The 25,449-nt window shown below is 34.2% G+C and overlaps 1 protein-coding gene across 4 annotated transcripts in view; it reads right to left on the bottom strand.

Annotated features, from left to right (window-relative positions):
* The window catches only part of Cadm2 (cell adhesion molecule 2), a 932,542-nt gene that overhangs the window by 66,369 nt on the left and 840,724 nt on the right, over positions 1-25,449 (bottom strand). For 2 of the 4 annotated variants that reach the window (XM_021184563.1, XM_029470561.1), the window contains 2 exons: positions 23,736-23,914; positions 8,784-8,903 (listed from right to left, as the gene is read on the bottom strand). In XM_021184563.1, the coding sequence (XP_021040222.1) occupies positions 8,784-8,903; positions 23,736-23,914 (299 nt within the window). The remainder of the gene's footprint in view (positions 1-8,783; positions 8,904-23,735; positions 23,915-25,449) is intronic. The other 2 variants (XM_021184565.1, XM_021184564.1) reach the window with 1 other exon arrangement.

The raw sequence follows: 25,449 nt of genomic DNA on the forward strand, positions 1-25,449 counted from the left end.
CACAGCTTGAGCACCTCTTAGCACCAGACCACCCCTATGCCAATGGACTATGCTCACTTATAGCTCAAACATTGCATTCCTCGTTGTTTTGTCAAATATTTTGTGACAGTGAGGAGATAACCCATTTAAAGGAACAGGACACACTGAAGGGTCAGTGGTTTGGAGCCAATATCACTCTTGCAGAGGACTTGAGTTCAGTTTTTAACACACACATGGTGAGAAATAAATTTGGCTTCAGGGGAAGTTGACACTTATTGGCCTCCTTAGACACTGTTGCTCAAGAATATACAACTGGAAACAGAAACACCCATATCGTAATTAAAAATAAAACAATGAAAAACATAAATATAAGGTAGGATAATGATCCAGATTAAAGAGCATCCACTTATTTTAATCTGAGGCAGAACAAGGCTGAATTCAACCTGACTAGGAAGTAAGGCTTCGTTTTTTAATTTTATTTTATTTATTTTTTTAATTGGTTATTTGATTTATTTACATTTCAAATGTTATTCCCCTTCCCAGTTACCACTCCACAAGCCCCCTTTCCCCTCCCCCTCCCCCTGCCTCTATGATGGTGCTCCCCATCCACCTACCCTCTCTTGCCTCAGCGGCCTGGTCTAGCGTTCCCCTATCCTGAGTCATCTAATCTCCACAGGGCTAAGGGCCTCTCCTCCCCGTGATGCCAGGCTTCGTTTTTTTAGTTCCTGCCTTACTTTTGGTTAATTACGCCTGTGATAAAACACCATGACCAAAAGCAGCTTGGGGTTATACTTCCACATCACTATTTATAATGAATGAAAGTCAGGAGAGGAATTCAGTCCGGGCAGGAACCAGGAGGTAGGAGCTAATGCACAGACCATGGAGCAGTGCAGCTCAGTGGCTTGCTCCTTGTGGCTTGCTGACCTTGCTGTCTTATAGAATCCAGTGACAATACCTCGCACAATGGGATGGGGCTCTCTTCCTATCAATAACTAATTAAGAAAATGCAGAACAGACTTGCCTATAGCGTGATTTTTTTTTTATGAAGGCGGTTTCGTTTATGGGGTTCCCTCTTAGATGATTCTAGCTCATGTAGATCTAAAACTATCCAATACAGTTCCCCAAAAGAATATCAAGAGGTCATGTCCAGGTAAACCTACTAACATTTTTAGAAAATGACTTGCTCTCTAGTATCAGAGCATCAAACATATCCGGGAATTTGATTTCATTCTCAGTTTAAAAAAAAAAAAAAACTACTTAAAATTCTATTAAGGGTAATTAAAACTATTTGTCCTTTAAACAGGTAAAATGCCACAGTCACAATTTCTAGCAAACAGATAAACTCCAAAGGGAAAACAAACAGAAGAGTTTTATTTACATGGCTTTTTTAGTGGGCAACATGACTGAATTAATAACATGTGCATACCTTTAACTTCATCAAAGAAAAATCAGATTGTGTGCTAAGGGCTAGGCTTGCGATTGCTAAGATCTTTCAAGACAGTGATTGCATTTTCAGAAAAGCTATTATTTCAGAGCTGAAAATTATTTGTCTATGTGATGTTGAAATTCTCTTAACGGAAAGAAAACTAATAAGACATATTTGCATAATTTTGTATTAATTTACTGGTAATTAATTTGCAGATCCTTTCTCTCCTTGTAGTGAAGATTTGGCAACCATTTTACTCCACACAGGTAAAGAATAAGTAAACAAACAAACAAACAAACAAACAAACAAAAATCAAACAAACACAGGTAGCCGAGGCTTAGAGACTTTGCACTCATACAGGTAGATTTGCAGATATTTTACTGCCAATACTCTCCCTACTCAGTGAATTCTGCATGCAAAAAGAGTCACATTCTTTTTTCTTGGAAAGTGACTTACTAAAATGACAAAAGATATATTTTTGTAAATGCCTCTCTCTTCAATAACCACCCAGTCCTACAAATTGTCATCACCAACCTACCATCATCTAGTGCTGGTATCTTCACGATTAAATGAAACGACATCTAGGAGAACTATGAACCCAGTCATTCACTACCAATTATTAGCCAATTGCTATTTTTCTGTTACACACTTGTATGATTTGGAGTGAAATAAAACATATAAGTAAGGGTTGACCTCTTACCATTTGTTAAACAAGTATAACTTCAGGACCTGTCTCTGTTTTTGGTTCCCAGTGCAATCTCCAGTCCTATCTACACCATACTTCCCCAGGATGTCTTTACATTGCTGCACTATGATCCTTTCGAGCATCATAGAAGTCAAGTAAGTGGAAAGGTATTAGAAGACAGAACAAAGGTCTTATTCGAATCTTTCTTCTCTGAAGGTCCTCACTGAGGAAAGATTCTGAAACTGCCTGTGACCTCCGGTAATGTCAGTGCTATTCAAACTGGACCTCTTCTGTTTCCAGCTCTTTCAGAGCAACTATAGTCTCTTCCTTTTGCCATTTTGACATAGTTCTAAAAGGATTTTGCTGCCACTTGTGTTCATCTTGTACTGTTTCTCCAAACTAGGCACACACTACAGCTCAAAACAAATGACTTCCAGGGTGTGTGGCCCTGGGCAGTCAATCAGTCAGTGTGTTCTTCTCTGAGAAAAGCCAACTTCCTGCTCTCAGTTTTCCTCTGTTGTCCCTAGTTCTTGGAGCCCTGGGAATATACATAGAAGTAACATTATATGAACTGAACAGATATAATTAAGAATATTTGTATATTAAGAATATATGTATTTGAAAGGGAGTGAGAAGTGGTTTGTGGGAGGGTTTGGAGAGAGAAAGTGGAGGGAGAAATGCTATAATTTATATTCTCAAAAACTAAAAATGTGTATTAGATATTTTTATATTGGAGATTTTTCTTCTGCTTTCTCCCCATATATTTAATAAAATATTTTAGTCATTTCCTAAAGGTGTTTATTTGTGTCAGAATCAGCATTTTTGGAATTTCCACATAAGTACTGATTGATGAGACCAAAATTGCATAAACATTATTTCCATGTTTTTTTCTTGCTCTGTAATCATCTTACACGTGCTTCACACCGGCTAGCTCAAGAAGCCTTTAATTTTCTGACCACAGACTAACGTAAATGAATATTGGAAGCGAATAGGCGCATCTTTGAGATCTAGAGCAATAGGAAGCTACTGTATTATCGAAGCCAATGCAGTTTAAAGTGCTACAATTATCTGGGCACTTATTGCAATTCCACAAACTCCCCAAAGCTAATAGATTTTATTAGACCCTTTTCAGAAGTCATGCTTTGTGGCATTTGGATTTATTTGTTGTCCTGGCTAAAAGTTTCAGCTGAAGCTAAGGTCATCTTCTCCCTCAAAGTTGGTGTAATTAGTATCAATTCAGTGTTTCTCTGAGCTTACATTTCAGTTATTAACCGTGCTTCATGCAGAGTGTCAAAGCAACAGGAGCACCGCTGCCAATCTCTCCAGCTTCAAAGGCACAGCTCCTAATTTAATTCATCCGTTAGTAAGAAATATGCAGTCTGTATAGTTTATTAATGACTTTAAAAGTAATTTCAGAGATGGTCTAGAAATATATATTCATATACGAGTCTTGCATTCCAAATATGAAACTGTGGATCACATATGTCTTTTTAGCATGAGTTCTTTAAAAGCAATATGCTTTCTGAAATAAGTGAGGCATAACTTTAATATTTACACAAATAAGAATATATATAAAATTTGAACTTATACAGAACTTAAGAATAATCAAATAAGGAATCTTTAGTTTCTAAGAGGTTGTATTGGAAAAAATACATGTAACTTACCAGTTTGTATTAAATCAAGAATTTACTACCATACAATCACATAAGATATTCTTAAATTCATATACATGAAAATGAAAAATAGTCCCATTAACTTAAAATACATGAACTAGTATAAAAATGAATTGGTTTGCATTTATGTAAGTCAAATAGAGAGGCAAGGTCAAAATAACATGCCTTAAAGCATTTGCTGTCTTACAGGAGGGAACTCATAATAACAGCCTGAGAAAATATAATATAGCCTATATGTTCACTGTCCTTATAGAATGGTACTGGGATAAATATAGACAGAGATTTTTCTGTATTATAATTTGTAAACTCTTATATTTCCTGTTATATTTCATAAAAGCCAGTAAAGATAGAAAACTTTCAAACTTAGAGGACAAGTTTACATGAATCAGAATTAAATTCTTCATTTCATTTTAGAACTGATAAAAAAAGTGATGTGCATCCCTCTTCCATATGAGATATGCTACAAAACACAGCAATTAACCCTCAGCTAGCAATCCTAATAATCCATGTAGTGGCTGCAGTGCAATGTAGCAGTAGTGGAACCAAAAGAATCTCTAACAATAGAATACATGAACTGTTTATATATGTATGTACATATTATATATGTTTGTGTGTGTATGTGCACATGTGTACATGTGATATATATATATATATATATATATATATATACATATATATGTATACATATACACACATATATGTGCATATATATGTATATGTATGGTGGTTTGTTTTCATTATGAACCATCAAAAAGGAAACCACTTCAGAATATAGATGCAGTTCAAAGACTCAAGGAACAACATCATCTTTTATAGTAGTCTAAATACCAAAACCTGTCTTTATAAACAGGTTTTTAGATACAGGCAGACTGTCTGGATAAGAAATTATTACTTAATTTTTGTCAAGTAAAGAAAAATAAAACCAAACATATTGGCACTTAATTTTAAAAGCTCCCAACACCATGCAAATTGTTTTTTATTACTACCATAAAAGCAGATACATTTTCAATTGCTAAACACCCATAATAAATGCTCATAAACAACTTCTTGATTTGCACACTTTGAGACTTAACTGTGTCAAAATGATATATTCTTGACATTCTTAATGCTCTATTTGAGTGAGTTTATTTTGACTAATTCAGAACAGTCACGATTGTAAGACAATCATTCTTTGTTATGGCTCAATCTCTTTTTTTCTTATCCTGACAAATGTTCATCTCATTATATTCTTCTATTTAAAGCCATTTATATAATAAAGGAACAAGCAAATACTTATGAAAACAAGAAGAAATGATTGAAGGTGTACAGGGTCTAGAACCTATGCACACCCACATGTTTTACACAGTACACATATATAGGAATAATAACAAAACACATTTAAAATAATTGATTTGAACCAGTTGTAACTGAGTAAATGCTTTTGGTGCTAGTTTCAAATGTATATAACTTTTTCTGTTTATAATACTCAAACTTTTTATGTAACATATGTATATATGTTCAAGTGTGTGTGTGTGTGTTGATTTGAATAGTAATGGCCCTCATAGCCTCGTTTATTTTTGTGTTTGAATGGTTTATCATAGGGAGTGGTAACTATTGGGAGATGTGGTCTTGTTGGAATACGTATGCCCTTTTCAAGGGAAATGGGTCTCACTGGAGGCACACTTTGAGCTCTGAGAAGCTCAAATCTGGCTAGTTTGTCTCAGTCTTCATTTCTACTGTCTGAGGGTCAAGATGTAGACCTCCTTGTTCCTTCTCAACTACCATGCCTGCTTGCAAGCTGCCATGCTTCCTACCATCATGATAATGGACTAAACTTCTAAAACTGTAAGTTAGCCCTAATTAAATGTTTTTCTGTATAAGGTTTGCCATGTTGATGGTGTCTGTTCACCTCAATGTAAACCCTAACATAGACATGCATACATACATAAACACACACACACACACACACACACACACACACACACACATACATTTCAACTATTTGAATTCTATTACCCTGGTAGATCTAGAGATTGACACATGAGAAATGACCAGTTGGTGAGTGTGAATCCTTCTTGACTAGAATGTATGTTGTCACTTTTTACCATTTGATGACAGAAGTAGAAGTTACTATATAAGGAGTAGGCCTTTACCATGTACCAAATCTTTTCTACCAGTACTCAAAGAAATTTCTTTCTTTACGATTTAACACTTTCGCTGGTATATGATTCATCAAATAAAGCTTTTCCTTGTATAATTGAGATGGTTTTCAATCTTATTCTCGTAGGTAAAGCATTTGCCACAACAAGAGATAAACATGATCTCAAGGTCATGACCTAGATGACTTGGAGACAGTTTTGGGACTCTTCATTTACATATAATTACTGTTCTTTAAATTTATTTAAAATTTCATGTTTATCATGTCTGGGATAAAACAGTGCAGATATTAGCCATGATTCCTGTACTTATATGATACAATTTAGGAGATTTCAAGATATTCTGTTTAATCCTAATAAAATCATCTGTATTCAGTTTATTTTATATTATACTCAGTGAAAGGAATGAAATAATAAATGAGAGAATTTTGCAGAACGACTTTACTCTTTCCCTAGGGGTTCTCAGTTTTTCTTAGTTTTATTGTTAATCCTGTTAATCGCCATTATTTCAAAACATTGAATAATAAATGACCCACAAACATATTCACATAAAAAAAAACATCAAAATTGAGTAGCAGTTTGCAAGACCTCCATATCCCAAAATGCACAGAGGAAAACACTCACAATACTAATTACATACTAATACATTATTTAACTCTTTCTCCCCCACATATGGACTTGACTAATAGTGATGTAGGTGACCTTGGTTACTTTTCTAATCTCCTGATTGATGTTAGTGGGAATGAAAAGAGAAAAAATGAGGATTAAGCAAACATTCATTTTCTTCTGTGTATGTCTGTTTATGTACATATGTGTGTGTGTGTTTTAATGTCACACAAAACACATGGTATACTCAGGCACATGTTCTATTGTTTTACATCTTACTGCATTCTAAATGTTTACTTCTATGTTTAAATAGGAAAATCAAGGAGGATTTTTTATGTGTGTGCATGAATGTTACTTTAATTTTCTTTTTTTACTTATGAGGTAATGTTTCTCCCTTCTGTTTTCTCCTTCCAAATTCTCACATGTAATTCATAACTTCTGCTCCTTCAAATTTATGGCCTCTTTTTATCAGCTGTTACTTCATAAATATATGAATTTGTATGTACATATATTCCCATGTAACATTCCCATAAGTTCATGTAATGTTACTTTATGTATGCTTTTAGGGCTGATTGAAATGTTCTTCCCTAGGGAGGGCCACCTCTCCACTCCAACTTCCCTCATTTGCTTGTAATTCTTGGTGAAAGGCTGAGGCACTCTGGGCTTCTTCCTATGTAGTATGGCATGTTCATTGTATCATCCTTGTTCACATTTAGGCGGTCATGTTGTTAAACCCATGAAGTCTCACAAACATGGCCACTTATGCATAACTTTTAATGTTTAATGGTATATGAGAGAATAAGATCAATCTCTCAATTTAGTATCTATCTATATATATACATATATATATAATTATGATTATATAAATATATAAATTACACTGTAATAATATTGGAAGCATATTTGAAATAAAAAGGAGAAATTTAGATTTCTTTTGTTCTTTTACCTTAAATAATTTCACTTTGCCTCCTAGTTTTCTGTTTTTTTCCCTTGTTCATAATACAAGCATCCATAAGAAAACATTTAAACACTGCTTCCATAAATGAACAGATAAAGCTGAAAATAAATTCACTCATCAGACACAAATAATCAAGATATTTCTAAGAAACTCAGTGCAGCAGACATCAAATTACTTTCTCACCATTCACTGACATGTTATAATATTCCTTATTATGATTATTAATAAAAGTGACCAGACATTTTTTTTTCGGTAACTAGAGAAAAACAGGTTTTTGAAACTATTGTACAAGGCTACAACCCATTTTCTTATCAAGAATAAATAAAATTTCAAGGAAAAACATATACTGTACCAGAAAACCATGTAAGACAAGATATTAAAAAGATAGAAATAAACCACATTTTACAAGTTATTTACCTGTGGGAACATACAGTCTCCATGAACATCCAGTTAAATTGTTACACTTAATACGTTAGTGTAGCTCTATGACACAAAATGCATGTAAGTAAGGAAAGCAAGGGTTAAATAAGAAACGTTCTCTGCACTCTGTTGTGGATATATTAAATTTAAGGCATTTTTCTATAGTTTCTGCTATTTATTATTATTATTATTATTATTATTATTATTATTATTATTATTATTAATTTTGCCTTTGTGGCTACTTCAGTTCCTTTATGTAATGTTGCTATTTTGGGGTTGAAATAAAGTGCTTCATTTGAAGAGTAATTAGCGATTATTTAAGCCAAGTATAAATTCCTCTTAGGTCAGAAATCTCTGCAACATTCCATTTTAGAATATCCTATCAGTGGAATCAATTTAAGGTAGCATACATTTTGAGTATTTACTTGAAAGTTCTTAGTGGTGAATCACACATGACTTCATTTTAGAAAAACTCAACACTGTGAAAACTTCAATTTGTAGAGAAATATCAAGTCAATGATATTAAAGTAGAATATTTACAGCCACATGCTATCTCCGCATCATTGAGCACGTTATCTCTTTACATCTCAAGGCAAATCAAAAATCTAAGTCCTATCTTCACATCTCCCGTTTGCTCAGTGGAGATGCATGTATTTTTAAACAACATCACATAGCATTTGGATAAGAGTCGTAAGGACACTAAAAATAAAACAAACCACTTGACTCCTATTCTCCTTTTGTAGTTCTTCTTCATACTAATCGTGTTGGCCTAATCACATCGTCGTAGAATAAAGAGAAGATAACTAGGTAAACTGGATCTCATTATTCTATCCTAAACAATACCCTTTACACAGCTCCGCTTATTGGGCTTCTGAGGCTATAATAAAGAAGCATACTGTACCTCTTCTGCTGCTGCTTGATGCAGATGTGCTTGGGCTGGTTGTTATGGTTACAGAGGTTGTTACTGGTGCAGTGGTAAGGGAGGGGATGATAGTAGTGGGAAGCAAAGTGTTGGGAACATCTGGTGAGCGGAAAGAAACAAAATACAAAATAAAATCATATCATGCAAACAAAAGAGAAAAACACAAAAATGACTCAAATTATAAATACACACATCTTAATAAGGCGTAATCGTTTAAAGCTGAAACGGAATGACAGGTACACAGCAACCGCCACACACAGGTTCTGTCATTTTTCTTTCACTTCTCTTTTATGCTCCACACACATACACACACATACACAAAAAGAGAAATCCGGGAGCTAGGTTTGAGAATAAGTAAATCGCGTGCAACGTTTCGAGTGAAATTTAAAATGACAAGAGTTCACTTGTTCTTTGGGGGCCTTCGAAAATGCTCACATGCAGTAGCAAAATACATATATGTAAAATAAAAATGACATGCATTGTCAAAGAAGTAAACAACGAAACGCCACATACGGAAAGAAACACAAATACCGCCAGATAAGATTAAAGACGTGTTAACAATGAGCATGTATATGTATATACATGTTAAGTGCCTCTGTATTTCCTTTCAGGAAAGTGATAGAAAATAGGCAGAGGGCAATCTTTAGAAACAAACAAACAAAGGAAGCCAACAGTTATTGTAATTGTTATTGTGCTCCTCTGGTTTTCACAAACGATGTTAACGTACAGTTTACAGTCTTGCAATTCTTACCCCAATTAGCTGGTAACGCCTTCTAACAAATTTGCAGTACCTAGGAGTCTTTAATAAGTATCGAGTCAACTAGCATGGAACACGCGATGTGACTGATGTTCACACAAGTTTATGACTTATTTAAATAGAGGACAGCAAAGAGAAGTTACTGAATAAGGATTTGAAAAATACCGTTCAGTCTCCAAACTATAATTAGTCAAGTTGTCATAAATTAAAATTTGATTCAAATCCAGGGATAAAATGGTGAGCCAAAGAACAGCTTAGTAGTGTCCAATGACCAAATCTTCCTTGATTTCATTAAAACCAGTTTAAGTATTCAGAGTATGAAAGAGACCTCAAGCAATGTTTCCAGTGTTAGGTTATGAAAAACCTTCCGATAATCCTTAAAAATTTTGTTCCTGGCAGATAGGCATATAATTTACACAGCAAGAGAATTAGAAACACTTCCCCCAATTACATGGAATTAACTGTACTGGGGCTTGATTTTGTCTGTTTGTCATGCAACCCCCAAATATTCACAATTCTTGACGGATTATTTGACTGTTGAAAGGTTGCTTGTCATTCTTTCAGAAAAAGTCCTCGAGTCACAGCAAACATTTTTTCTAGCACTTTACCCTGATAAATAGCTCTAGTCCATCTGCTGACTGTACCCGCTGAATTCTCCACACTGGAGACATCGAAACCAGCATGAGGCCACTCTCTTATCTGGAGTATTGATGTTTACATCTGTTTTTCAACAGGGAAAATGCTTCCTGGCCAGTCAAATTAAGAAAACAACCCCTGAAAACTCAATGGTGTTACATTAATCACTAGGGACAATGGGTATTGCCTGGGGAGCAATTTATCATGATCATAAGGTGACACTGGTTTTAGAAAAAAAAATATAGTGAATGAATAAAAATTGTGTATTTATGCCCATAGACTTCTTATTTGCTACTTTTTATCCTATGTTCTTAATTTTTAGTAAGCATTTTAAAAGACTTTATACACAATAGAAGTAAATGGAAATACATTGAATAAAAAATTTAGTTAACTTTTTATTCCCTCCTCAAATATAAAATAATTTATTTTTATTTGAATGATCTCAAAGTTATTTTTGTAAAAACTTGTAAAATGAATATCTAGTACTACAATATTTAAGAACAAAGAATATTTCATCTTTAAAATCCATTTGTGGAGTCTGATATAACTAAATTTATCACAGACTATGAGATTGGATTATTCTATCATCTGTGATTGATGACAACTGTGCACAAAGGGTGTGCTGAGAAGGTATCCTTCCCAACCACAATTACAGGTTTTTAACTCATGCAAATGCTATCATATGCTGCATAGCCAATGCACTGTGTAGCATATTTTCAAATATGTTTAGTTTCCATGACTCTTCCCCCAGTCTTTTAGTCATCGGTAATTTCTGATTTAAATTATTTCATCTCTGTTGTGGAATAGTGAAAGTTGAAATAACCTAAAATACTCAGTTCTAGAAGATAATTAGAAACAGGTAAAATTAAACGATGTGAGATTAGGTGGAATTAGTTAGAAATGTCAGAAAGATTGCCAAAAATTGCGCAAAACTTCTATCACATACTTAAACTTTCTATTTGATCTATTTTGATTCTGGTCTTTTACCACTTAATAATTCACCTTAGAACGAAAAACTCTCAGTTACTGCTCAGGATAAAAATATGACTAAGGAGAACTAGAAAGTGCCCATGTATAACAGGATGGATTAATTATAATAGAATTAAAAAGAGAAAAGCACTTCTTTCAAAAACACCCTCTACATCTTCATACAGGGAAGAAAATGTTATTTTTTAAAGGGAACTTTTTAGAACCATAATGTCTTTTTTATATGTTCAGTTATGAAATATAATCAAAACAACAGCATCAGAAAGAAGTTACTTACTATCCCAGATGAGCGATGACATGTTAATGGGACACGTACTGGTATTAAAGGTTGCTGTTCTAACACTCAAGAGCTATGAGCATGGGCAGATGGATTAGGATCCAGAAAAACCAGACATTATCAAAGGGCTCTGAGAAGTGTTCCTAAGTCTACATATTCTTTCCCCTTTTTATAAAATTCAACTTTGCTTTTGAAAGGTCTTGCTTCTATAAATGAGTAGCAAAATTTGATAAAGTATATTAAACAACTCAGTGATGGTTGCTTAAAGTATTAATTTTCATCATTTAGAGAATAATCACAAATTGGATTTACATTTTCTCATAGAAATATGAGCTATACAACTTCTAGCTACCTGTCTTCTATTTTTAAGACAAGTTTTTGCTATGTAGTTCTTGCTACCCTGAATGTCATTATGAAGTCCGTTCTGTCTCTGCCTCTCAAGTGCTACCATGCCTGCACCCTAAACTTTTGATATTTCTAGAATCAGATATATATTTTAAACCATTATACTTATCATATCAAGAAACAATCCAGTAAAGCATCAATATATAAAACATAGCCACATTTCTCTTTTACTATTTATCTGTTTATGTTCTTTGAAGAATAAAACACTGTTTTTATATACAAGTTAATCACATACACATATAACACTAAATATTTAGATAGGTTTAATCTATTAATTCTTTCTATAACACAAAATAACTTACTTTTGTTTCCTATATGTTATTTTTTTCAGAATTTTTCATATATTAACATTCTGGATATGTTAATTTAAGAAGATCTTGAAGCACATACAGACATATGTGTGTATGTATATACATATACATATATATATATATGTATATACATTTACATATATATATATGTGTGTGTGTGTATATACATACAAATATACTAACATTCCATGATTATTTATAAGATATTGGAACATGTATCCCATAATCAATGTTTGTGAAGTGACCATCAAATTTATGATCTATAACTATGATTTATGATGCAGTAAAATTATAAAATGACAACTCAATACTTGTACATACATAATATTTCATATATCATTGGTACAGCATCGAGGTTTAACTCAGCTTTGTCTGAAGTATTGTTCCTTGGAAAGTGTACTATATATTTACTTAATTAGTTCCTGAGATCTTTGTGTGAAACAAGAATAATGAAGTCAAATGGTTCAGCATGTAAGAGTCCCCAGTGCCAACACCGAGGATCTGAGCTCAATACCCAGGACATACACAGTGGAAAAAAGATATGAACTTGCATATATGTGTGAAGATTTAAGTACACACAAAATATATGACTAAAATAGATGAATAAAATATATCAGTAAGTTTATTATTAGTAATTTACAAAAGGAATGAAGTGCATAAATTATATATTTCAGTATTTAAATCATGATTAGTGTAGAATTAACGTTAAAAATATTAAAAATGTTTAAAAAGTTACTTGGAAAACTGTACCAAGTGAAAGTAATTATATTTTGTCTTGATCTGATCATGGAAATTAGTAATTTTATAGAAATCTTTTAATTAAAACAAGAGACACCTCAGTAAATTTCTTAATAACCAGACATTAAGACAAGCTTATGAGTGAATGCCACATCAGCTGACAGCAGTTTTTAAAACTGTTTTGATTATAGTATATAGAAATATAGAACTCCATTTTCTCTGAAAACATTATAGAATTTTACATTTTCTTTTGCTAGTAAACTAAATGCCATTATTTTAGATGGGTGGTTAAATAAATTCATTGAATTCCAGGAATCATTAAAATTTAAATATGCAAAGCCAATTTACTGAATAATAGTATGCATATATTTCAGTACTATACAATATAATGTGCTGTGTACTATGTAAATAAATATTTAAAAATTTAAAAATAAAGGAAGTGTCTCTATCATTCAACACATATAATACAGTAAACACAGAGGTTTCCTTTAAGGGAAAATTGTATCATTTTCATCGATAGGAAACTAAAAAAATGTTTAAAGTCATAAAATTTGATTTATGAGTTTGTGTGCATCTAATCTACCCATTGCAAGGAATTTAAAATAATATTGTATAAAACAAATATTCTGAAGCATTTTAAGAATTCCAGACAAAGCCCTGTATCTGTGCTGCTTAACAATAGTGCAGACACTTTTGAAGTAAGTTCCAAGTGTCACTCATAAGGCCAATGCTGACTTCCAAATAAATGCACTCTCATTTATAATATTCTATTACAACCTACTTACACACATGAAGAATCATGTTTGCTCAGGTACTCAGAAACTTCTGTGTGGAAGAGCATCATGAAGCTTGTTTTATAGTAAGTACATCAGTCTATTATCACTCCTTCTTAGCTCTAAAAACTCTGCTCAGAACTCCACGCCACGCCCCCTGTGTAGATGCCTTCCATCAAGGACTGGAGGGCCTCAGAGGTTACACTCTCTGTGTCTTTACTTCATTTCCCATTATACCAGTTTTAGATCAGAAAGAACTCTGAGTTGGACACACAAAAACGACATCTGTTCCTGCCTCAGGTGCCTTCTTCAAGATCCAGATCCAACTATTTGTACTCTCTGTGCTGTCATCTTCTCACCGTTTCAGTCTGCTTCATAGCATCATCTTTTTCACGTCTGTCTGTCAAGTCCCTTTCAATACTCCTATATACATATTCTTCCATTCTGAAACTAGTTCGTGTTTCCTTCTCTATCTGCAAAAACTTTTCAGGAACTCTGTATCTGTTTACTATACTTTACCATCCATTTTGTTTTCCAACTCACACCACCAACCACCACCTTAGCCTTACAAAAAAAATTATGTCTTCTTTATTCACAACTATAGTTCCACCACCCACACTGACACATCTGCTCCCCGGACCAATACACTCAACCCAATTGCAAGTCTCAGAAATATATAATATTCACCTGTCATTTGCAATTCACTGTATTTTTTTTTCATGAAGCAAACATTTTAATGCAACAGATAATTTACTTAGTGGTATATTTTGGGAGCTCCTTCTTAGTTATGTGCTTTATGGATGCTAATACAATGTGAGTATGTAAGCAATATATCACTTCTCGGGGCATAAATATGCAGCCAATATTTAAACATGGTATAGAAAAAAGTTGCACACTTGTAGAAAATATTCTAGAAATTCCTTCTAAAGGCCTACAATTCTGAAAGGCTAGTCTAGAAGATTCAAGTAGAGCATTCTGAAGACGCCTCAGCTCTCAATGCTGGTGTCAGCATTTAAAAATTGTTAGGCTCCTAAATCATAAACGCCAATCAAAAATAGTGGGAAAGCGTCCCTTCCTTCCAGTGTTCATGAAGGAATTAAAAAGCATGGGAACCTGATCTCATTAAGGGGGCTCATTAGAGCACAGCAGATCCTATATAGCCCTGTCGGGATGAAGTCACTTCCAGCAGACACAACACGCAATAACCTGCAGCTCACTGCAACATGTTTTTTTTTTTTTTCCTAATAAGGAGTTTTTTAGGTTAAAGGTAGATTGTGCTATTTATAAACGGAGTGCATAAGTTCTAACTTGTCAACTTGTTTTGTTTTCTGGAAATTTCTCTTTTTAAAAATGGCATTCAGGATGGATTTTAAAAACAAAATTAAGTCTAAAGAGCCCCCAGAAGCCAAGGCTGCTTGTTTTTCTCCCAAGACTATTGTCCAACTAGGGAGAAAAGCTGCTGTAATTTAGTCTGAAGTCTATACATCTACACCCTTTCGACTTGATGGGAGCAAACATTCCATTCGCGATGGGTAATCAGTTTACTTTAAGAGCTATGCTACCCCTGCACAGAGGGGTAGGATTTTGAGGATAACAGAATTAAGGTAAGAGTTATCATTATGCTATAAAGAGTTCATATCTCTCTGACTTACAAAATAATGTCAAATCCTTAGTATTCTTTTGCTCATTTTTACAGCCATCGGGAGAATTAGAAGAGGCATGTTTACTGGTTTTCGTTTTTGTAAAGAAGGGCATTTATCTGCCTCCATTTTACTCAGCCACATGTAGCAGCCTATTTAAGTCATGGCATAAAGGGATGACAAGTCCAGACCTCTCGTTGAATTGGCAGATATCAGACTAACAGGACCTCAGTTCAGCATTGTAACCCTCCTTCACAACAGAGTTATCATAAACCCATCTGTTCCATAAAAAAGAACCCTTCTCCAAATTCTCTTAACATCTTCCTGGTCTCTTCCACTGGCTTCTGATGCTAAGTAGAATCCTTATATTAAGATAATAATAATAACTAAAAAAAAATCTTGCCTCCCAAAATTGGAAAATGCTGCAATTTTAAACTGTAGGTGGTCAGCAAAAGCTCTTCATAGTTACAAGGAAAGTTTGTGAATAAAATCCGTATCTTATGTGAAGGATGGAAATATGTATCTTCTTTAAAACACATTACTTTCCAAATTGACACAAGCAAAGTTAAACTTAAGGAAGGATCTAAACTGCCTTCATCTTGGATGGCCTTGCCTCATTTAGGGTCACATTCAGTCATTGACTGGAAGTACTTTACCCAAAGCAAGTCACGTGACTGGATGAGGGGCACATGACTGACATTTTAAGGAAAAGTAAGTGAAGTAGCAGATACAAGGAGGAAGTGTGACAAATATTGAGCAAGCAGAAATTGTTTTTCAATGTATGTTCTCTGATAAAGGAATCTAGAGTTGTTTTGCATGTTATTTAATTTACCCACATATATTCATTTTATTAAAAGTGGTGAGTTTGGTGTGGTAATGTAAATTAATTCCTTTTACACCTGATTCTTGATTTTTGATAAGTCAAACTGACCTAAAAGAAAGATGTTCTGACAGGTATGTACTTAACCCATTTTGCATGTAATTTTAAGAGGCAATATTCCTAAAGAGATTAGTCTGCTTTGAAGTACAATGAAGTCAATTTATATGGTATATTATTCTACTGATAACATCAGTCTGTAAACTTCAAAAATGTTTTGGGTAATTGACAAAAATTAATATTATAAAATGCTAATAACAATTTGTACTTTTAGGATAGAAAAACCACGGTACTTACTAGGAGAGCCATGATTTGGTAAACAAGCCTGAGGTTTGCACATCTCTTTAATAACTTGCTTGAATGGTGTTTTCCATTGTTCCCCTTTCACTTGCCAGCACAGTAATGGATTTCTGACAATGGCTTCTCTAGAGGTGTTTCTTGCATTGATTCGAAATCTACAGTTTTTGGTTGCGGGGTGGGATTGTGGATATTTTGTTTAGGGAGCTGTTGTTGTTTTGTTTGTTTTATATTTTGTCTGTTTTTGCCTCTCTGAGACAAGAAATTATATGGCTCAGGCTGGCCTGGAATTTGCAAGTAGCTGAAGATGATTGTGAACCTCTGATGTTCTGCGTCTACTGCCTGGGTACTTGGATCACAGGAATATGACACCATACCCATCTATCCTTTTATAATTTTTATTTATCTATTTGTTTGTTTATTATTTATTTATTTGTCTAGGTATCTATGTATCTATCATTGTCTTCTATCATCTATCTCTCTACCTATCAATCATTTAACTATCATCTATTATCTGTCTATCTTTTATCATCTATCTATCTATCTATCTATCTATCTATGTATCTATCTATACTTATCTGTCTTTCATCTATCTGTGATTCTCATCATGCCTTTTGAATACTGGCCTAACTTCTCACAGTCTTATACTTCATAATTAGAAGTGTTTTATATTGGTGAAGTGGCCATTTCTCTCTCACACACAGACATATTGCACATAAAATGGTCTACAAAGAGTACCAATTTAGTCACCACACTACAAGTAGCGTGTTAATTTTTGCCAACTGTTTTTTTTTTTTTAAGTTTAAGAGTATCTGAGTTTTCCAAAACAGTTGAATATCTAAAACTAAACTGAACTCCCAGTTTCTTAAGCAGAAGTAATGTTAGTGAGTTTCTTCTTTCACACACATCATTTTAGGTTGCCCATTAGAAAGCATTTCAATGCCTAGTCCTGAGAGGTCAGTGAAAGGGCAAGGATAGTCTGGGAACCTCCGTTGTAGGTAGTGTGCACAGGATGCTGGCCATAGAGGACTAGAAATGAGGCAAGGGTTATTTTAGATTCAAAAACAGTATATAATGTGTTATTTGTGACATCTACATGGTAAGACACTATAAGTATATTTTATGTACAAATCTATAGTGTCTGAAACTCAGAGCCAAAACTCTCCTTCAAGGGCCATGACATAATGCTTGAATTATCAAACAAATGAGCCAACTCAGGACCATATTTTTTTAGTAAAAGGACTCTGTATAGAGTGGGAAAACTGTAGCATAGCTAGTTTTGCACATAAGCCAACAAAGAAGACTTTAGTGGCATTGATTTCATCATTGTATTTACCATTTTATAGACTGTGGATGAGAGAAAAGTTATAGAGAAATAGAGAAACTATATTATTGATGTTGAAAATTTGAATGACAGATTCTGGATAAAGGTTTTTGTTCTTTTATATTCAGCCCCTCATTCATCTAGATCTGGAGGAACATTTATGTTAGTAGGAAATATATGCATGGATTATACCATGACAGCTGAAAAAAGTCAATTTACACAGTGCATTTTCATCTTAAAAAGATGGAATTCAGTTCAAGTATATTCAGTGTTCTACGCAAAACTCACAGCAGCATAGACACATACACAGGCACACACTTTTAAGTGAACTATAAAACAAACACAGTGCCTTCATCTCCACTTGTCTTTTCAGAGTTTGGCAGCATATTCAAACAGGCAGAGGCATGCATTTCCTACAGGCAAAGGGGATCACTCTACATTTAAATGTGTAGAAGTGATGTGTTATAAGAATCATCCAACCAGTGACCATGTGGTAAGATCTCAGACAGCACTGCTGCGACCAGCAACTCTGGAGTTTTCCATTATTAGCGTTTGTTGTTGCAAAGGGATGTATGCTTTATCCCTTTTATTCTATGCTCCGTATTTTCCATTTATGTTTCTAAAGAAAGCTCATTATTAGCACACATAGCTAATTTACCAGCTGGCTAGGTCTGTATCTATATGACAGAACAGATTTTAGTTGAATTGCTCTTTAATGTTTGCTACACTGTACATCTGTGCGTGACCCCATCTTCTCTTTCCTAATCTACACAAAACCCACTCTCTGGATGCCATCATGATCTATAGGAATCCTCTTACCCATGAATACAACAGGACAAGTAATAAATAAATATATAATCGTCCAATGCATCTAAATATTTTCTTTCTGGTAATTGTAATCATGTCCAAAGAGACCATAAATCTTTGGCCTGGTTACTATGATGACCAGAAGTACCCTTTTCATTTTATTGTGTTGAGCATTCGTTTACTCACTAATCATGGCTATTCTAATTGTAAAATGTAAAAACGTATTCTCCCATAGTAGGTATGTGCATATGATAAAAGTACTTGCTCAGTTCTATGACAAGAATTTAATAGGGAAGTTTAAGATATAAATTATTAAGATCAGTCTATTTGAAAATCAATTAACGTCACTCTGCTACACCTATTTTATTTTGTTAAAGTTATCATCAAGTAATAATAAACTTAAAGCTTGTGATTAATTGCTCTACATTAGGAAAATACTTGAAAGCAGCGATACACTAGAAATGTTTCTTGCAGTGAAAATACGTTTATTTTCCCTGCTTTGATTTGCTTTTCTACCATAGTGAGCAAGTCCTTTGCTTTGGGTAGCCAGCATCCAGGTGGAGAGGAGATACTTTCCCTAGAGTTTGAGGAGGTATGTTGAGCCACAAAGCTCAGAACTTTCCTTTGTCATGATGTTCTATAATTTCTATATGTATGGTACTTTGTACTGGAGCATTTTTGATATTTATTATTAACAATAAATAGGAGGGAAATAGCAATTGTAACTGATTCTTAAAACTGGAAAGCCACATTTAATACCTTGAAACCCTTCATTAGACTATAAAGCATATAGACATTTTTAGTAAAAATAGTGTCTTACTGCTAATTTTGTAAAATATACTTTATAATGGCTCTTTCCAACAAACAATAAAATGGGACAGGTTACATGTTAGACATATGGGTGCTATTTAAATGTGTCATTATTGGAGTAGTTGTCATGCAAACAATGGAAATGTCATTTTTTTATCATTACTTATTTCAGTAAACACCTACAAATACAAATAAACTGAAAATACATAGTGGTATTTTAGAGCTATTAAATCAACAACTCATTCATTCTCCCTTGATTGGAAGAATAGAAATAGAAGCAAATTTCAATTCTATTTTAATCTGTGGTATTAAAATAATAGCTGTAGATAAATGTGCTTATTTACATGGTTGTAATAATTAAAATTCCTAGAAAAGAATGCATGTATGCACAAAGTTAAAACATGGAAAAATATATAGCATAGAATTTCATTCAAAAGTAGCACATTATGAATTAAGGTAATGGGATGATTAAATCTTTAAAATATGAATTGTAGAAGAAAATAAGTACACAGTATAATAAGTTATGGTAAAAAATAAATGTAACTTACATGTAAATATTGTTGTGGTGAAACAAAGGGTAAATTTGAATAAGGAAGAGGAATTTCATGGGCACATTCTGTGATATTGTCTCTCCATTACCATTCAAGATCCATACCATTTCTCCACTACAGCTTTGACACCGACTCGGCAGCTACTTGTAGAAGAAAGAAACAGCTGGCCATTTGATCTGCCTACCTTGCAGTATTTCCTCACAACTCTCGGGAAGGGCATTGGCGCTAGAATTTCTTATGCTTTTGGAACGTTTGCTGACAAAATATTCTGTATACCACATTGTAAAATTATCTGGAGCAAAGACATTCCTATATGATTATTTAGTAAATTTACATGTCCTTCTCCCCCCCCTCACACACACACACACACACACACACACACACACACACACGTGTGTGTGAGCACACGCACGTGTGTGTGTGTGTGTGTGTATGTTTTGTGCATTTTGTGTACTGTCCATTGTCCATTATATGTGTGTTTGTATATTTGATGCAGGTGTTATACATCTTTCTAACATGAGATTATTAACGGAAATTAACTGAGAAATCTGAGAAGGAAGGAAGTTAAGATTTGAGACGGTTGAATTTATTTTTCACTCTCCATACATACGATGTGTCAAACCCTTCACATCTCATATAATTGTGATTTTTTTTAAAAGAATACAGAGTTCAAAAACTCTGTTGCTTTTATTTACTTATTGCGATTCAGGCATGTGTTAGGACTCGCATAGATTTTCTCCTTCTACCCTGTGGGTGTCAAGAAAACTCAAACATTAAGATTGGCAGCTAGTACCTTCAATAGTTGAGCCATCCCAATCGCTATTCCCCTGAAAAGTGAAGTTTTATTCAATTGTTGAGATATAAATATGGAATAATTTAACTGCTATCAACCATTCTAGATGAAATGAATTAGATTAAGATCATTGATAATGATCTTAGCCACAGATCTCTGCTATGATACCTTCAGTAGTTAAATGTTGATCTGGGTCCACACTGCTTGGGAAAAATAATTTATGTAGCTTTGTAAAAATTTATGCTTATTGAACTTATCCTGCTTTAAATATTAATATTTACAATGTTGGATGTTGCAAGAATTTTCCTAGGTTTCTTTTAGCGGGAACTTAAGACTTCCTTGTTCTTTACGAACTCTCATTAAAGGCAAGTTTGAAACCAATGGCTAAAGCTGCCATCTGCATATTTAAATTTGAAAATTTCAAAATGTAATAGGATAAAGGAAATGAAGGAAACCTTCAGTGAGCACAACCCAAAAATTTTCAGAGTTTTTGACAATTAAATATCATAAAATTTCAACACTCAATACTACTGGTTTTCACAGGATAATATCTAACCAAAGCCTAGCATCGGTGTTGTTGATGTTTTATACAGGAACATATTCCAACCCCCATCAATTTAGAAATCAATAGATTCAGGTAACTATGTTAGGTTCAGACATGCATCCTGAGCCATAAAAATACCTTCTGTGAAATAGGTATGTTAATTCAGCAGAGCTGATGTAAAAAACAACCTGGGTGTAAAATATAAAAGGGTAAAGCTATTGCATAGAATTGTATGCAGCACTCAATGTAGATCAAAATGCCACTCAAATTTCATCATTTAGTAGGGTTTTGAAACAGCCAGACCATTAACAGAAGAGTGTAGCTTTTACACCTACACAACCAGTGACTAATGAAACATTATACCCAGTGTGCAAAGGGGAAAAGTGCCCTTTAGTTTGTAATGAACCAAATTGGAACCCCCTTTAAACACAGTGCAATATGGTTTCACTGTTTCACTGAGCCTCTCATTATGTGTGTCAATAATACTAGGTAAACTGCTGTTGAGCTTCACAGTATTTATCTAGCAGCATGAATAGCATTAATCTATGGGGTGCCTTTGAGCCATTGGAGTTCAAGAGTAAAAGCCAAAAATGACTTCTTGAAAAGTGCTTAGAGAAGTATTTATTAAAAATATGTCAACTGCCAACAACCTAAAGGTAGCTTGGCTCTTGGCAAAACCATGCTGCTGCCAGCTTGAAAACGCCACGAGAGCGTGTTTTTTTTTTTTTTCCCCATTTGAATTGCTTTAAAGAAACCAGTGACATACTTTCATATTTCTTCACTCATTTCTCCTTCAATTCTTCATGGTTTTAAGATCCATTTCTGTCAGCAGAGCCTGTCATACTATACAACATGCAGGCAGGAGTCTCACTTAGTTGGGGTAGCACTTATAACTTAAGATAAATCAGGTATACTAGACTGTGCACATGCCGTATATAGCTATGTACTCTTGGATCCTGCTCTTATGTCCTGAAGAATTTTTGCGACTAAATAAAGCAGTAGTTCTTATAACGTGGCTGGCAATGAAGGTGGCATTTCACTGATACAAGTTTACCACACTTAATTTCAACCTAATTATTACAATAAAAGCAGGAATTTTCCTCAAGATTGATTTTTTTTAACTCTTCACAATTTATTACAAATACCACATAGAACTCTATGATTTCCAGTCTGTTTACTTGAGAAAAATCCTTTTCACTGTGTGTCTTCATTGTTTTAATATAGAAGTTATTATATTATTTTCTTCATCCTTGATAGTATTATAACAAAATAATACTTGGAAATATAACAAAAATAACGTGTTCTTTTCCAGAAAATTAAATCTTTTCAAAGAACTAGACTTAGACTTACTCCTGCAAATATTTTGTTCAATTATTTTTATTTTTTATTGAGAACTAGGTTTATTAAGCATCCATGCTTCTAGCAGCATAGACTCAGAAGAAAGACAGTAAACACATTCTTTCTATGATGTTTAAGGTCCATTGAGTTTATCACTGCACTTTGTTAATTTCACTCATAGATCACTTTTGTAATTGTTCAAAGGATAGAATAATAGGTTCAGAAAAAAAAATGCCTTGGTGCAATACATGAGGGCAACACTGCTGCTAATTCTTTCTCATAGCGATCCATGATGATCTCATAGAGATTCAGGATGCACCCTGGCATCTATGAGAAGCTACCAGAGGCTATTCTATAAAGCAAGCTAACTGCATTTATTACAGTGTTAATGAATGTTACAAGGAAAAGACTTTTCCTTCTAGTCATAGATTAAAGCTACCTTATGAAGAAGCCAAGGTGTTTGAAAGTTGAGTGAAACCGTCATTTTCTCTTCTCATAATCATTGTCTTTTTGCCTTCAAACCAATTTTGAATTCAGCACAGTGAAAAGAGAATAATTTTAAATTATCACACATAAGAAATTTATCATTAGTCCTGAAAACTTTTGTCCTTACTAAACTTCAATGACATTACTATCTTTTGCGTGGCACAGTTCAGTATTTAAAAATAATATTTGGTGATAGTAAAATGCAGTTAGCTTAAGATGTTTTTCAGTGTTCTGAATTATAATATAAAATCACTTACAGTAAATTTAAAGATATCACCTAATATAATTTACAAGTCACTACCAAATATCAAATTTAATTACTTATCATTAGGCTTTTCACAAAATAATTCTATTTTGCTACAAGTGTTTTTAACTTCTTCTTAATATCCAAACTTGAAACATATTAAATGTATATCTTTGAGATATTCATAATCACGAGAGGTCCTTCTGAAAGAAAAACAAGACCTATTTAACTCATTTTTTAACCAATTCTGACAGATTTGAACTCTTTAATAGATTTGAAGAATTATCCACCACACTTTTCTTCCATTCATGTGTAATGTTTTCCCAAAGATCTTACCGTGAACAATGAGGACATACTCGGCACTGCTTTGTCCAATGGTGTTCGTGGCTTCACATCGGTAAGTGCCATTGTCCGTTTTGTTCAGGAAGAGAATGTTGAGTTCCCTACCACTCACAACCATTCGATCAGGATCTGGTAATTCGGCACCATCCTTCGTCCACAAAACAGGTTCTGGCCTATTGGGTACAGGCATGCATGTAGAAAGAGAAAAAAATAGGAAATGTTAAATGTTCTGTGAGCAAAATCAAATGATTTGTATAGACATCTTTCTCCTGCCCAACTGTGTGTTGGCTTTGACAGGGTACGAATAAGCCATCCAACATTAACTCAAAAGAATTGGAGATAAATATACTTTAATTCTGTTCTACTTAATCGGTAAGCTATGTGTTAAGGAACAGATTTGTTACGGCTCTGCAGCTGTCACTTCTAGAGGTCTGCTTACATCAGTCCAGTGTCTAGATGTTGTTAAAGACTAGCATTTCACAGTGAACTATTTTCTTTGGTCTAGTGACATAGTTCTGCCTCAGATTTATCTGAAATTATACTACTGAAGCTTCCCGTCTTCCTCTTACCACGACTGTTTTTTCTGTTCTCCTAAAGAGCTTGCCTACCTGTGTTTCTTCAACAGTGTGGACTCAGTGGAACAGGGAGATGGCTTAGCGGGTAGAGCACTTGATACACAACCCTGAATATAAGTGCCATGCCTGGTAGAAAGAGAGCAAGTCTTGAAACGTTCCCTCTACGTACCATTGTGGGAAAGCACACACGCACGCGCACGCACGCATACGCATGCACACGCGCACACACACACTATAATATTTTTTTAATCTTTACAAAATGTAGGAAGATATGGTATGACAGTTCTTCCCCACTGAAATCTATGATACCTACTGTAAATGAAGTTACAGGTACTGTTTGAATTTTACCAGAATTGATGAATATGGCGCACATATTTCTGCCCAAGTTTTTGGCATTGTGCTCTTGAAGAGTTTTTATTTAATGTTACTGCTAAAGGAGTTAGGCTTTGACACCTGTTTCTGATAATGTTCCTAAATTTACTGTAAATATTTGTATAATAAAAAATCTTTTGATTCAAGGAGATCCACCTATGAGATGCTTCAAAGGGATAGTCTCCAAGGGTTCCTGGGGAGTCTCAGAAGTCAGTTACATGAAAACTTTTTTTTTAAATTTGATATTTACTTTATTTACATTTCAAATGTTAACCCCTTTCCCAGGTTTCCTTTCTCCTGGAAACACCCTATCACATCCTCTCTCCCCCTGCTTCTATGAGATTCATACCCTACTGGTATGAACTAGATACCCCTTATGAATTGTTGGTCAGGTAACTTCCAGAGACTTCCCTAAAAAATTGCACGCAGTTGGTGTTCATCCACTTGGTTGTCCACCAGAATTAGTGGCTAAAAATATTTGCTGAAGCCGCCTACACACCTACACACTGTGCTTGCGTGCTACATAGATCTAGCTGGAAATGAGTTGGAAGCTTCCTTCCTGACACCTACATTGCAAAGCCTCAGAAGGTGCTATGTAGGCTGCTAGTACAGAAAGGGCATCTGCTGTCTTACCCAGTGGTGAATTCTCTAAACTATGGAACAGATCTGCCAGGCAAGATATGCCTATGTCTGGAATTTTGGTACAACTGTTGTGAAAGTAAAATAACTCTGTAACTGATTTTTTTTTTATTACATATTTT

Source organism: Mus caroli, chromosome 16 (assembly GCF_900094665.2).
Source record: "Mus caroli chromosome 16, CAROLI_EIJ_v1.1, whole genome shotgun sequence".
Lineage (NCBI taxonomy): Eukaryota > Metazoa > Chordata > Mammalia > Rodentia > Muridae > Mus > Mus caroli.